The sequence below is a fragment of the Sinocyclocheilus grahami genome, unplaced genomic scaffold (assembly GCF_001515645.1).
Source record: "Sinocyclocheilus grahami isolate Dianchi unplaced genomic scaffold, SAMN03320097.WGS_v1.1 scaffold42.1, whole genome shotgun sequence".
In the NCBI taxonomy this organism is placed as follows: domain Eukaryota; kingdom Metazoa; phylum Chordata; class Actinopteri; order Cypriniformes; family Cyprinidae; genus Sinocyclocheilus; species Sinocyclocheilus grahami.
In genome coordinates this window covers 1,518,927-1,535,109 of record NW_015505221.1, presented here as the reverse complement: position 1 = coordinate 1,535,109, position 16,183 = coordinate 1,518,927, and the positions used below count along the sequence as shown (strand labels likewise).

The window sequence follows — 16,183 nt, the reverse complement described above, 5'->3', positions numbered from 1 at the left end:
GTCATAGACACACGTGAAGCTTGCACCTTGCACATCTGAAGATAACTATTTGATATCTATAGGCGCGTTTGCTCAAAAAGTTATATTCAGTGAAATATGGTGTCAATTATACTGTATTGTTATACAGATGTTTATTTAAATAGATCGTAAGAAAAAAATCGGAGCAGTATTTGAAACACCATGTACTAGTATTATAAAATCATGCCGTCATGGGAATTTATTTTTTTGTCTTTATTTGATTCATTAAGAAAAAAATCTGTTGTTCGTTGAGAAAATTACCTGCGTCTTCCCTCCTCTAAGACATAATATTCATAGGAGAATATATATACGGGTATAACTTGAATATTAGTATATAAAATTCCTTCACAAAGAACATGAATCAGTCGTTTGTTGTAACTGTGCTAGTATTTAATCACTTTATGGGCCCTGAATGGGTAAGAAATAATGTGGGCCATTTACTCAGTTAAGTTCAGATATGTGCTCACTTTGAGATGGAGAGTTTTAAGGATTTTATTTCCATTGTAATACACTGTATTATTTACTCAGTTTGACACCAAGGTAGAGAATACAAATGTGAAAATGTGCGAAAATAACAAAGCGCTCCACAAACAATTCAAGAGTTTCAATGGTAAAAGAGTTTGGGATTTTTCCACTCACGTGCTCCAGACACTAACCTGTCTAAATAGTTCAAAACATCTGTCCGAAGAGAGGCCATTTGCCCTCTTTTGGCCTTTTGCAGTGAGAAAACGGCATGCTGAAACACCCCATCCCCTTCAGTCGCAACAAAAAAACACTAAGGGAGCATCTAACATAACTACACCAGTACGTTTGTGGGTTTACACACTGCCATCATCCTCTGTCCATAAAGTGCTCTCTTTAGTCCTGGGGAATGACTGACGGAAATGAGGGACAAGTCTGAAAGTTTGTTTTGTTTTCAGTAGACGTAGCCCTCGTTGTACGGGTGCGGGTTGCAGTAGCCGCTCTCTTGAATGTACGCCATGTTCTCATCGAAGTGTGACAATGGCACAGTGTCTTCCTCGTTGATCTGCCGCTCCAGGTCGGTCTTCAGCACCGGACGCTGATTGTCAGGGAAGGCCATGGAGAACAAAGCCTCGGGGTCGCAGACAAACTTATACACGTATCTTTCACCTGCCACCTTCGGGAGTCAGGAAACCAGAATATTACAATACATTTCAACAGCGCAAGGACAATGTTTAATTTACAAATGGATTCACTTGTTAATGATTTCTTGCATTAAAAGAATTCCTGGGAAGTTCACAAATAACATGTCTATTAACTTTTTAGTTTTCAAATAAAATGAGGTCATAAAAGGCATGTATAGTAATTACACAAAAATTTGAGAAAATAATATATTTTTAGAAGAATAATGTCACAAAACCAGAATTTCAAAACCTTCAAGTCCAAATTTTGATGTTTTGTTGTTCACCATAAATGCCTAATTTTGCTAAATAGATCCTTAAAGGAACACTCCACTATTTTTGAAAAAAGGCTAATTTTCCAACTCCCTTAGAGTTAAACAGTTGAGTTTTACCGTTTTCGAATCCATTCAGCCGATCTCCGGGTCTGGCGGTAGGACTTTTAGCTGTAGCTTAGCATAGATCATTGAATCTGATTAGACCATTAGCATCTCGCTCAAAAATGACCAAAGAGTTTCTATATTTTTCCTATATAAACTTTACAGAAGAGTTACATTGTGTACTAAGACCGACGGAAAATGAAAAGTTGCGATTTTCTAGGCCGATATGGCTAGGAACTATACTCTCATTCCGGTGTAATAATCAAGGAACTTTGCTGCCTGGGTGCAGCAGGCGCAATGACGTAACTACAGAAGAGTCAAGTTTTAAATAGGAAAATATCGAAACTATTTGGTCATTTTTGAGCAAGATGCTAACGGTCTAATCAGATTCAATGATCTATGCTAAGCTACAGCTAAAAGTGCTACTGCCAGACCCGGAGATCGGCTGAATGGATTCGAAAATGGTAAAACTCAACTGTTTAACTCTAGACGAGTTGGAAAATTAGCCTATCCTTTAACTTTATAATTACACTACTGTAAAAAAAAAAAAAGTTGGGGTCGGTAAGATTTTTTCAAATTGATTTTGAAAAAAGTCCCACCAAGTCTTCATTATTTTTATAAAAAATACATTAGAACCATCATTATTTTAAATATTATTTTTATAATATAACACACAAACAGACACACACATATATATATATATATATATATATTTTAAATAGACATCTTTTGTAACAATATAAATGTCTTAACTGTAACTTTTGATCAATTGCATGCATCCTTTTGAACAATAGTGTATTCAGACCTCAGCACTGTAGCTGAGCGTTACATTTTCTTATAAGCATATTAGCATCATCATAATTAAAAAGCAGCTTATTATGAAAAAAAAAGAAAACTTATGCCAAAAGGAAAGTATTTTGAAAACAGGTTATGATGAGTTTCAGTATGTGTCAGAAGATTTAGTTTAGCTTGTTAGCCTACATTACCTTTTGCATGATGCCTTTTTCATAGTAGTAGCGCAATGATCTGCTAAGCTTGTCGTAGTTCATGGCAGGTCGATTCTTTTGAATTCCCCAACGCCGTGCCACCTTTGAAGCAAAATAACTAAGTTGTTACAAATGAGCTTAATATAAAAATCTGTAGAAGTTTCTCTCAAAATGTAAAAATAAGATCTAACACCCACTCATTACTAAACTTGCCCTCAAAAACAAAGCATTGACGGGTCTGCAGCTAAAACCTGTCAGGGGTGAAATACAAGACGGCGTCCTCTCATTGGCCACAGCTGTGTAATCATACCTCTAGTCAGTGATGTGTTCATTAGGAACAGCAGATCGTGGCAGATGTTCCTGCACCTGTCCACACGACCACCCACCTGTGTCCCCTCCTTTTCAAATCTCCCTCCCACCACTCTCCCAGAGCCCCGCGCTGTGGGCCTTTTTCACTCTACTGCAGTTCATTCACGCCTTGCACCCGCCCAGCCAATCCCAACAGCCCACAGTCACCTGATGGCATGAATGACTCCCCTGTTCTCTACAGCTGACCTGTGGACCAACGCCAGTACACGCACACACACATATATACAGGACTAACAAATTCCACTGTTGCTGATAGTTTACACAAACACACCTCTGTCCGCACTTTCCAAACACTTCAGACTTTTTGGAGAGTCGACATGTTGAAATACTTCCTTTTTTGGATGGACATTACAAACACTTTTGAACAAACAAATGAAGAGTCTCTCTAGGAATCAAAACTTGCATATAGCGTGGAGATACTTTAAATTTAGTAACGATAATCAGATAATGATTCAATATAATCTCCTAAAATTATTTTAACCCTATAAAGCCAACTGTATAATATTTGATCCACAAAATTCAAAAGCCTCTATATTATCAGCATGATTAAAACTGCAACTGCAGCATATCCTTGCTCAAGTTGGGCCTCTGAATAAAACTGTTTTTCCCCCATGAGCTCCATATTCTCTTATATCTCAAAATATGAACCATAAAAGCCTGTAGTATCAAATATGATATTCAGTAAAAAAAAAAGAAAAAAAAAAAGTTTTAAGGCTTAATAAAATGTTCCATTTCCTTGGTTGAAAAATTTAATATTGAGGCTAGTTAGTACCTCCTCAGGCTCAATAAGTTTAAACTCCATGCCCCGGCCTGTCCACGCAATGAAGTGTGAATTTGAGGGGTCATCCAATAGGGCCACCAAAAACTGCCAGAGCTGCAGCGAGCCTCGTCTCTGATAGGTTGGGCCTTCACGGTACAGCACCGCCTCCTGCTTTATATCACCTGTGGGAGGACAAATTATAAAAGGCGTTAAATCTCATAGCCCAATCCCATAATGCCTAGGGGCAAGACATCATCATGGTGAAGCTGGGCATAAAAAAATTCTTAAGCCTTCACAATAAAAAGTAAAGGAATGGCGCAGCCTTCTGTGGATAAAGTTGTCATTTTATATGTTACATGTTTGGAGGTTCATACAGTATTCAAGATTATAGACGACTGTACAGTATACACAGAAAAATAAGGGGCCAGAATTGTACCTTTTGGGGTACAACAGCTTGTCCCTGGAGCAGTCCCCTTAAAAGGACATATTTGTACCTTTTTTACCCCTAATAGGTACATATTAGTACCTTAATGTATGGTAATATACAGTGTTGGGGGTAATATATTACAAGTAACGCAAGTTACGTAATCAGATTACTTTTTTCAAGTAACTAGTAAAGTAACACATTACTTTTTAATTTACAAGAGAATATCTGAGTTACTTTTTCAGATAAGTAACGCAAGTTACTATCTGTGTAAAGAGTCAACTTATTATTCAATAAATAATATTTAACTCAGCACATAAATATATTTTTAAGAAAGATATATTTTGTGCATAAACAAAGATATTTTTAGAAAGAGTAATGAATAAATGAGTAAATAAAAAAAAAAAATTAATAAATAAATATCAAAACATACCTTCAACCTTCTCTGGTACAACGCAAGTGTCGTCATAGAAGTGCCTTGCAACTTTGTCGAACATACAACCTATTTAATAAAGACATTGAGATATTGTTATAATTTGACTTTAAACATTTAATACAACTTCAAATCAGACACTTTAAATAATAAAATAGTATAAAATTACTCTGTGTGGATAGTTACCCTCTGTTCTGTTATTGTGGGCCAGATATCCTTCTTGTCTAAGATATACAGAGTGACAGCTAGGCACTTCTGAAAAAGAAAAACAAAACAAAAAAAGCATTTTAAAAATGTGGAAAAAGAATTATGCATGGGCTCGGCTAAAAACTAAAACCAATATGTATTTATTGTATTTATTTGCTTATTATTTTCCATTTTAAGGTAAGGCAATGCAAAAAAAAATTTAAAAATCCTCCAGCAATTTCATATTCAAAAGAGTAGGTTAAAACTAGGGATGCACGATATATCGGCCACCATATCGGTATCGGCCCATATCGGCTCATTTTTTCTGTTATCGGTATCGGCCTGATAAGAAAATTTGGCCGATATCTTAAAGCCGATAAATAATGCATTATTTCCTTCAGAGACACTTCAGATGCGCGCTGTTCGTTTGCAGCCTTTTGTGCAATTGTACATTGTAATATTGAAAAAATCCTCCAGCAATTTCATATTCAAAAGAGTAGGTTAAAACATTATGGACAACAGATTTGTGAGGATTAACCACAGTGGACGCTTTGTGCTCCTCGTCAGTCAAGTTGTTTGTTGGAGCTGTGATTCAATCAAAGCAAAGCAAGACAGCTTAAGTGAATGCTCCATAAAACATCTAACCCTGTTCATTTGGACCTATAAAGATCTCTCAGGGTTTCATTCAAGTAATGGGCCTGTCGAGGAAATTACCACTGATTAAATTAGCCGCTGACTGCCCAGTCCTTACACAGCTCACAACAAACAAACTCCTTTATGAGGCAGAACAAATGCTTCTAAATGGCTGGGAGGGGATGCAAAACATGTCAATGATCTCCTCCACTGATGTAAACCAATGCAGACAAATCACTTACACATGAAGCCTTCATCACTTTATTTGTTAGCTTTTAGTGTGTCTAATTTATAGATAATAAATAGACAAAATGTCATAGATAACAATGCCAACATAAAATGTCAAATTTAAAGTGTATGTACCTACAAAAAAAATCTCTATTTTAAATACCAATTAATTACAGATTTTCAGGGTGTGTCATAATAAAAAAACGTTTGTATTGAAAACAGTCTATAACATTAATTTTGTTTAAAAATATAATACATTTGAATTTGTTGCTTTGACATTAAGTAAACAGAAAAGGCCCCGGTATTACTGCTATTATCCTCAGGTTGTGTTTTACAGATTTACATAATCAACAGGAAACAGCTGAGATGCAGCGCTGCATTCTTTCTTGACAGGCAGCTGCTTCCATTTTTATGAATGAAAACCAAAAGCCTCTTCATTCATACCAGAGCTGGGCCGACAGCCTGGGGGTCTCTGGGGGAGAGATTAGGGGCCCCTGTCTTTTCCAGCCAGGCCCTCCGGAAATGAGATCAGACCTAAATTTCCTAATAACACGTTAATTCTATTAATCTCCCGTCCCTAATAAAGTTGCTATCTGGCTGTATGTGTATCCAAAAGAAAACAAAAGAAAAATGATGTTCAGACTGTTTCCTGTTAGTTTAGAGAAGTACATACTGTCTCCATACCATTATAAATCATGCTTTAATTTTTTTTTATAAAACATTTCTTATTTATTCTGTTCTATTTATTTATTTTTCTGTTTAATTATTTTAGGGTCTGTTCATGTTTTTGAAAGATTTGCACAAAATACAGTAAAAACAGCAATATTGTGAAAAATTATTAGAATTTAAACTGTTTTCTATTGTAATATATTTTAAAAAGTCAGTTTTTTCCTGTGATGGCAAAGCTGAATTTTCAGCAGTCACAACTGCAGTCTTTAGTGTCACATGATCCTTCAGAAACCATTCTAATATGCTGACTTAATAAACATTTCCTTTTATCATCAATGTTGAAAACAGTTGAGCGGCTTAATATTTTGTGGAAACGTTACAGATCAAGCAATATACTGCTCTGTCAGCATTAGCAGACATGTAAACAGACAGAAACGAAACTCACCTGAGTCGTAGGTGAAGTCGCGAGGCTCTTGTTTGATCACCATGGAGTGCGGGTATGTCTGGGGGAGCGGCGCCCCCACCATGGCCGGATGTTCGAAGAGGGGGTCGCCATACTCCTGCTTGAACCCCTGAGGAGGGAAGGGGATGCTGGGTTCCGACATCTGTCTGTGATACATGGGCCGTCCGTCCCGCGACATCGAAGGAGAGGGAAAGGAATGACACGGCTCCGACAACTGCCGCCGAAATCTGAACAAAATACTGAATAGAATAAGTCTCATACATGATCTATCTATCTATCCATCCATCCATCCATCCATCCATCCATCTATCGTCTGTCTGTCTGTCTGTCTGTCTGTCTATCTATCTAGCTTTCGTCTGTCTGTCTGTCAGAAGTGTTTTGATAATTGGCAGTACCTGTGGTCCATGGGGTAAGCACTGTCAGGGAGGGGCTGCGGAGGTGCGAGGTGAGGGTACGTCCTGTCTGGTTTCGGTGTGGGGGCAGCAGAGGGAGACCCATGCTGGCCAGGGGACACGGGTGTGCTGCAGGGGGTAGACACTGGGCTGGATGCCTTCATTCCCGAGGGATGCTTCTGCTCGTAGGCACTGGAGACACCAGGGAACAAGAGCAGTTCAAGTTAGTCTTTCCTGAGGGCCTTTCAGGCTACTGAGATTATTAGACTGTGCTAGACTTTATTGCTGGAAAATTAAAAAAACATAAGCGCTAAAGCTTTTTGACTGCAGCATACTGTATAATGCATGCTAAACTGGTATTTCAAAAATAGCTGGAAATTATGTTTTTTATATATATATATCTTTTGAATTACATGTTTTTAATGAAAAATAAATAAATGCACAATTTTTTCAAAATAATACAAAAATACATATAAAAGACACAAAAGGCACAATTGTGATAAAAATTGTATTCATAAGACAAAAAGTGTTAGAATTATAATTTATATAATAATATTAACAATAATAATAAATTATAATACATATATAATATTTTTATATGATAAAAAAACAATTTATATATACTACTGTTTAAAAGTGTGAGGTCAGTCTCTTATGCTAACCAGGGCTGCATTTAATATAGTAAAAACTGGAATATTGTGAAATATTTATTACATATTTAAAATAACTGTTCTATTTTATTTCAAACTGTAGTTTGTTCCTCTGATGCAAAGCTGAATTTTCAGCATCATTACTCCAGTTTTCAGTGTCACGTGATCCTTCAGAAATCATTCTAATATGCTGATTGGGTGCTCAAGTAAAATTTCTTAATATCAATGTATAAAAAAATCTATATCTTTTTAGAAACTATTTTATGTTTTTTGTAAAAACTATGAATTGTTCACATAGTTCCATAATCGAACAATAAAAAAAATCCCACAATTCCCCACATCTATTCCTAGCCATCCAGCTACCAGATCTCCACACCTCACATCCCACAATCGACAGGGTACCAAAGAGAAACCATCTGATATCTTGTCAGATATAAACCTTAAAGCAATTACACTCCATTCAGAAACATTAAAAGACAAGGAAGGAACAGGCTTCTATGGGGCTTGACAATCTCCAAGGCACCTCTGAAGAGAACATCATTATCACAGAGGTTGTTGGTTCAGCATGAGTGCCATCTGCAATATGAGGGCAGGTTGGCTCCTCCAGCGAAATAAAACATCCAAGTGAAATGTCATAAATTTAAAATCAAATCAATAGGAAGATGACTGTAACCAAGCAACCGTGTTTGCCGTAGACGCTTGTCCAAGTGGAAAAGCCATTTATTGCACTTAATGCACCGTAGCGTAATTTCTTGTTTTTCTTTTTTGTGTTTTCTTCCCCCTTTCCAATTTCAGGTGGATCTCATTCAAATCATTTCGAACAGCACCTGCTGTACAGTTGCCTTTGAGTAAATAACTAAAGGAAAACTATTATTATTGTGCTCCCCCCCCCCCCCCCCCCCCCTCTTCACTGTGCCTCATTCAGTCCATGCCACTTCCGACACTGGCACCGGCTCTGCCACGACCACTGCGCGCCAACTTTACTTCCTATGCCCATTTAAAGGCCTATTGCTTCTGGCTGCACTCGCTGAGAAGGTACACAACCTAGAGAACACACGCCGCTCGTGCTTTCTCTCTCAGTTTATTCAACAGCGAACGACAACATGTCATAAATGAGCGCAAACGTGAGCTGCGTTTGCAAATTTTCATCAAATTTGAGCTTCTTTTAGTCAGGCCTTTCTACGGTGTGTCTACATTTTGAAAAATATAAGCTACTATTTTGTACATTTAAGAGTCACAGTACAAGAAAAAAGGTCACACTTACAGTTTTCACTCTGAAAGTCTGGAACAAACTGCTCATCATTGTCAGGAACTTGAGCTGGGAGAAGAAAAAAAAGAGAGAAAAAGGTAAATAAACATAAATTTGGTTTCCACAAATTGAGCTAACACAATCTCTACTCTGATAATCACTTTAATGAGTAATTTCCTCCAATAATCCTCTGTAATTGAAACACTAATGATTTGAAGTTCTCAGACCAACCCATAAAGACATTTATTGGTTTAAAACAGACAAAACATATCCTCTAATTATGTCAGTAATTTAATTTCAACTTAATTTGTTGGACAAAGCAGGCTTTTGCGTGTGAAACGTATCCCATATGTGTCTCAGTCGTTCACTTTGACATCCAGCTACATAATTCACTGATATATGTGTATTAAAATAGTTTGAGAATTAAAAAATAAAAATAAAACAAAACAGGAAACCAAAAGAAAAACACCTTGCCTTGTGATCAAATGTGCTTTACACAGTGTCTTCATAAGGATAGCCAGGCAGCGAGAAAACACCTATTGTTCACACTGTCTAATTGGGACACATCCCCACTGGTGAATGCCCCTGTACCTGCCGCGACGGCTGGCGTCCAAACAGAGCACGTTCCCCTACCTTTCTCTCTCTCATAGCTAATGCTAAAATAATGAAGCCTTCATATGGAGCTCAATTAAGCACATTCATGTTTATATCACACGCGTTTGCACTCTTGCAAGAGTTCTGTTGATTATTGCTTGTTCAGCTCGACACAAAGGCGCACTAAGGCAGAGGAGAGCATGAGACCTCGCTGCACGGGGCTATTAGCACATTTATTCCTCTGTGCTAAAACTGGATTTTCATTTTCACAACAACAGTAACAAGTCGCAACACGCACAAATCAGCATTTGCTTTGTGTAAGACAACAAGTTTTGCTCGGCTACTTGGATTTTTCGGCTTTTTGGAAATGGGAGTGTTTTCTCATGTCTGTGTAAATTGTAATGCATTCATATCTGATGTAAATATGGGAGAATTTTTTACTGAAAAACCGCTTGTGAATTTTTATTTGTTAAAAAATATAGATAATACTGGGCTACACAGTAAAATAAAAATTTTCTAAGTTGTAAATAAAACTTTATTGGAGTACATTTCACAAGATACTATTTTAGTAGTCTTTATACTTCAAAATTTCACTACTTGCTATTTCTTTGAAATTATTTGCGAAATTTTATAGCAATTTCTGAGAAAAAACATCAAATTATTTTCAGAGTAGTTGTTATAAGGTTTTTATCTTAGTACCTTTTTAGGTTTTTAAGTCAAAACTCTAATTCAAACAAGAGACAACTGCATAATGAAGATATATTATAACTGAAAAGTTAAAATACAATAGATTTTTTAATATATAAATGTCAAGTCAGGGCAGGTTTTCACATTTGCTTTAATATTTATAATATTTTAATATTTGTAGGCCAAAACAATAGTTAATTTTTTTATTTTTTATACATTTTTTCTGTTTTATTTTATTGTAAATTTTGCTTAAAAAATGCTTAATTGCAGGTTTTTCTATGACAACTTACCCCATAGAGGCCCACATGTATTCAATTAACTGTATCTTTGATTCCTGGGCAATAATGGTTAAAATAGAAATAGATAAATAATAAATATAAATGTGTGTGCATATGCAGTAATTGACTTTCATTAATAAAAAAACCTACAAAACTAAAAAATATTCACTTGACTAAAAACTAGCCCCAGTCTACTATAAAGCATGCAACTATAAAGCATGCATAAAGGACCAATTTATCTTTACAGTATTTGTCAGTGTTTTGAAAAGGCAAGTCGAGCACAACAGCAGCAGATGTCTTTACTGGTTGAACTCAACAAGAAATAACACTGCCATTTCTCTGGCTGGTTCCAAATCAAACAGGAAATGAGAATGAACAGGAAAGAAAGACCAAGTGCATTAAAAGTCAGAAAAGTAGCGTAAACATCAGTTAAAGAGAGGAAAGCTGAGAGGAAGGGAAAGACTGAGCTGCAGCCAGTATTCTCAGCAGGGTGAATGAGTCAACCTGTGAATGGGACAGCTGATCCCAGCACCCCTAGCTAAGGTGTTGGAGCATGTCCACCAGCTAAAGAAAAAAAGAGAAGAGCAGAAAACACGCGAAGTGCAGCGCCAGGCGAACGGCGTAAATTCAACTACATAAAGAGACTCAGAATCACTTCTCTGCCAAACAAAGAGGAAAAGATACAGAGAAATCAGATAAAAGTCAAACTAGAAAACAATGAAATCACTATATAAAAAAAAACCTACTAGTAAATCCAATAAACTAAATCCTGATATGACATATTCAGTGATCGTTTCAGTCTTTTTTTTAAGTTTTCTAGAAGTAATAAGTGACTGTCAGCTGTCTCTGGCCAAAATGACACATGTACGTCAAATGACGAACCACCAGCTCTTTAGTCTGCTGCCGGAAATTCTGTCCGTCGCTCATACGTCTTCTCCTTCTTTTCAATTACCTGAGCTAATAAATCTCTGAAATGAAACCGCTAGTTCTTCGTTTGGGTTCTAATGGACAGGAAGTCATATATTAAATCTATTTGCGATTTATCTCGAATCTTTGGGCGCTGCGGCTGATGGATGTAAGACAGGTTGAATTGTACTCCTCACTGTAATATCTACTGCAGCGACTACTTTTTTTTTCCTGCCGGATACACTAAAATATTTAAGTCATGTCTTATTCTTTTAGAGGCCCTGGGGTGGATTTGGCATAATCAAACTCACGACAAGAACAGTAAAGTCCAAGATCTGTTCTAAAGCGTACTTTTAATTTTAAAATCCACAATTATACTGCAAGCCTTTTTAAACATATTAAAGAATACATGAAAGCAGTCTATTAAAAATTAAGAATCTCTTTCCTTATGCAGGTGCATGGTCAAATCCTATTTTACATATTAAACAGATAATTTCCTTATATTTTAGATGTTTGGCTTTAAAAGGTGACCAGGACACACAACAATGTCCTGTAGTGCAGCTGTACTAAAGCATATTTCAGTGAAGTTATTTGAGATGATGCTAAATAAAAAGCTACTTAAGTTGCATTAGTCTGACTTTCATGTGGCATTCAAAAATTCAGTCACACAAGCCAGATAGTAGTTTGATCACTAAGAGAAAACAGACACACACTCATCTTCATTTCCTCTTTTTGTCCAAAGTGCATGCAAATGCATTCCAAAGGCTGAAAGGCAGCTGGGATTTCACAAATGCAAAGCGCTTGAATTGGTTTTACAAACTGCTTTGCATGACTTTCAGCTGTCCAACTACTTTGTTTTTGTTTTTTTCTTCTCAATTTGCAACCAAACTGCTTTTTACAATAAACAGACAAAGGCTGTTATGTCTATCATGATTTGCGACTTTAAACTTTTGCATAGCCTAAATTAATTTATGACAATAATAAAATCCCACAAAGCTTGTATTCTACTAAAAATGGAAACATCACATTATAATTGCCACCAGCTATATATCATATTTATTCCTTTTTTTAGAAGACTAAAAGTTATTTAACTCAAATAATAAGACTGATAAACAATAAAATTGCATGCACATTATCAGTTTAGTTTTTTCCTAAATTTATAAATGTCCTCAACAACATTTTTAAAATGTTGCAAACCTCTCAAAATCATTAATTTTTTGCAGCCAGAAAAAAAACTTTTTAGAAAAATTTGCAAAGCTTTGCAACACCAAGAACTTCACACTATTTGACGTCAAAATTACCAGTTTGCCATTTAGAAATTTTTAACATAACATTGTTAGAAATATAAAATTTTACATTTTGAAGACAAAGAAAAAACCTTAGAATTTTAACATCAAAACTGCCAGTTTGCCATTTAATTTTTGTAACGTTACATTGTAAGAAATTTAACATTTATATCACATTAAAATATTTCCAAACACATTAACAACCAACCAAAGGATGAACCATTTACTAACCTAAAGGTCGGTGCTGCAAGCAAGGTGGGAAGAAGACACTCGCGCTTAACTCCTGAAGCATCACGTTTGAGTTAGACCACAACCAGCATGTCTTGCCATGAGAAAAAAAAATTTGCCAAAACAAACCAAAAAAAAGTTAGGGGGAAAAAACAAAGCGATAAAATTTGAAGCTCTGAAAGCGATCTACCGCCAATCCATTTCTTTAACAAAAAGAGTTACAAAAAAAGAGAAAAAAGCTCTTAGAACTTAATATATGAGAAGTATCAGGCGAGAAAGAGAGGGATACAAAAAGGAAAGAAGTGAGGGAGAGAAGGTGTGCGCGTGTGCGTGCATGCGAGAGAGAGAGAGAGAGAGAGAGGTGGCAGTGTTGGTGGCTCGTCTGCCTTAGCTCCTGCCAAAAGCGGACGAGAGGAGAAGAGAGTGAGCGAGACTGCAAGTTCTTCTGGTAATTTGTGATGACACTCAAAGTAGAACCTCCTCGGTCTCCCCCTAGACTCCTGCTCTTCTCAAGCACTAATGTATGCATGACACACCAAGTGCCTTTGCTACAGATGCATTAATTGGACTGCAGATTAGGTCTGTAACTTGAGGCATATTTGCTCCCCTCCCCCAAATCTCTCCCCATGCTCTCTCTGCTTCGAAACAAAAGCTCGCTCAACCACTGAGAAACCTTGAGCGAGACTGAAGTAAACAGACCAGAGCTTACCTTCAGCGAGCCAGGTCTCCTGAAGTTGACTGAGATCTTGAAACAACTCTAAAAACAAAGACAGCAGAGTTTGAGATGGCGAAACAACATGTACAAAGCTTTAATTATGTGTTTTGACCCTCAGCGCATCTCGATTCCAGTCTCAAAGCCCTCTGAAGACCGAGGCGAGTGCTGCTGATTGAGATTTTAAAGCCCCGAGTGCAGGTGGCAACGAGCGATATTGCATTTTGCAAGATGTTAAGAAGGCGTGAAATGAACATTGTCTTTTTCACCCACACCTGAGTGCTTACCCTCGGTGTCCAAAGCCAGGTCAGAGTTAATGAATTTTCTTTTCCTGTCCTTCGCTGGTCTCGTGTTGGACGTCTTTCCCTGAGGATTCTAAGCAGAAAGCAACAGATCAATTGCCTCAAATGAAGATGGAGTGTGTTGAGTTTGCTTTTGAAAGACATGCAACACACAACTTTAGCTTCACACATCATGCTTACTGCTAATATATGAGAGATTCTTTAGTTAGTGGCACTTTGGACTTGTTTGAAATCTTTAAAAATGAAATATAAAACTGGGTTTCATCACGTCCTGGAATAAAAGATATGGCCTTGATCAACCCTTAAGTGGAGTTTTTATTTAGATGGCAATTTTTGTTTTTTTTTAGGAAAACGTTGAATACGTCTTGGACTTACTAACCCAACTTGTTAGAAAGTCAACAATGATTTTTTTTTTCAGTCTCAAAAACTGACCCATTTTAATGATACCTAGTTTTAAAAGTTATAAAACAAATTTTAAAATATATATTTTTTTAAATCTTCACACTGTCACTTTCCATCATAACATTACTGTATTAAATGTGTATTGTCTTAATTAAATTTTTTTTAACTATACATACATATACCAGCAGAACTGAAAATATGATTTTTTTTTTTTTAGAAAAAAGTGAAATATATAATTTCCCTTGTTTCAACACAATTTAAATGTATCATATAGGGGAAGGTAAAAAGCCCAAAATATAGCAATTCTGGCATATATGAAGTTTGATTCGCCATAACAAGATTTAAAGCTATTATAATCAATAATTTAAAACTATCAATGATTATTAATGTCTTCGAGATCAGTCTAGAAGTTTCCCTGAAGTGAAGGATCACGCACATACGAATGGCAGACCTGTCACGTTACGGTTTAAAAAAACGCAGATTCTCGTCATCATTCAATTATATGAAAGATACATATTTGCAATCATGGAGAGCACTGATTTACCTTCATCAGACTTACATGAGATTTTATGAAAGGCACTTGTTGGTCGTAAAGTCCGTCCATTCTGCAGCGGGTGGACTCTGAGCGCGCCGTCCGATCACCCTTTGAAGTAGGAGACTGACTTTAAGCGATTTATTGGAGATGGAACATGAACTGCTGCGCGCTCGAGCGCATTCAGTGACTCCATTCATAAATATATCTTTCATTTGACTGACTACATGCTGACTATTAGGAAACAGACACTAAATGCAGCAGATCCGTGACATTTTATAGATAAAGTTGCAAGTGTCCTAATGTAAATATGTTGCGGTGCTGTGAGTGCGTAACGCGGTGAGCCGATCCTCCGAAGGGACTGGACTTTTGGAAACTCTTTTTTTCTGTTTCTAGTTACGTTTTACTGAAGCGTCGAAGGTGATGTAGAACTTAAAGCTTGCACTCACCCCAGTAAACGCACCGCATTCATTCATGGATGTGTCGCCGGACTGAATGAGAAAAGCGCTCTCGTGTCTCTCCTCCGCGCTCAAGTCAACACACACACACTGCCTGCTGCTTCAGGGGCCTCCCTTCAGAAACAGCCGGCGCCCCGCTTCCCATTGGCTGCCACTGTCCTCCGCCGGATCAGATTTCCACCCGTCAATCAAGAGCCTATTTCACCGTTCCTTCATTAAAATATGCAAAACTGATATTGCAATTATAAGGTGTTTATTTATGAGAAACACAGCACATTATAATCTCTCTTGTGGCTAGATGTTTTGTAAATTATGTGCATAAAAGTGCACACAATCATTGTATCCAGTTTACAACGCTTACAAATGACCTAACAGTTTTTGACAAGCTAAAAGAAGCTTTCAAAAGAATGAAATAAACAGACATACGCTCAGAATGACCACATCAACATTTTCTAAAACCGTTTGTTATTCATAAATCTCTCTTTTAGATCATTTAATGCAGTGGTTCTCAACCTGTGGGCCACGGCCCCCTAGAGGACCTCAGCAAACTTCCAAGGGGGGTAATATTATTTTAATATTAAATATAAGAGGCAAAAGGGCATTATCACAAAATAAATCCTGACATGGTGATCAGCACACCAATGGCTATCTTAGAGACAATGGGCAGAACACAAGCACAAATGAGTGGTCAGTTATACTGTGTTGCCATGGACAAGAGTCAACATTCAGAAGTATTTGACCAAACAGAATAAATTAATTCCAAATATCTGTGTAATGAGTTATACATACTGTAATATATATATATATATATATATATAT

The 16,183-nt window shown here is 36.8% G+C and overlaps 1 protein-coding gene across 1 annotated transcript; it reads right to left on the bottom strand.

The window, feature by feature from the left end:
• Positions 1-644: 644 nt before the first annotated feature.
• On the bottom strand, positions 645-15,449 carry LOC107582273 (ETS translocation variant 1-like). The gene is made up of 12 exons (XM_016268042.1): positions 15,356-15,449; positions 14,934-15,017; positions 13,958-14,045; positions 13,668-13,715; positions 8,946-9,048; positions 7,084-7,272; positions 6,671-6,915; positions 4,696-4,764; positions 4,510-4,578; positions 3,665-3,834; positions 2,524-2,625; positions 645-1,156 (listed from the first exon to the last, which is right to left on the bottom strand). The coding sequence occupies exons 1-12, from the start codon at positions 15,380-15,382 to the stop codon at positions 935-937; spliced, it is 1,416 nt and encodes a 471-aa protein (XP_016123528.1). The 5' UTR covers positions 15,383-15,449; the 3' UTR covers positions 645-934.
• Between the last annotated feature and the right edge of the window lie 734 nt (positions 15,450-16,183).

Coding starts and splice junctions, on each gene's coding strand:
- LOC107582273 (XM_016268042.1), bottom strand. CDS start 15,382: ATGAATGAATGCGGTGCGTTTACTGGG. Junction 14,046..14,933: donor TGCCTTTCATAAAATCTCAT/GTAAGTCTGATG, acceptor CTTTCTGCTTAG/AATCCTCAGGGAAAGACGTC. Junction 4,579..4,695: donor CCACAATAACAGAACAGAGG/GTAACTATCCAC, acceptor TTTATTAAATAG/GTTGTATGTTCGACAAAGTT.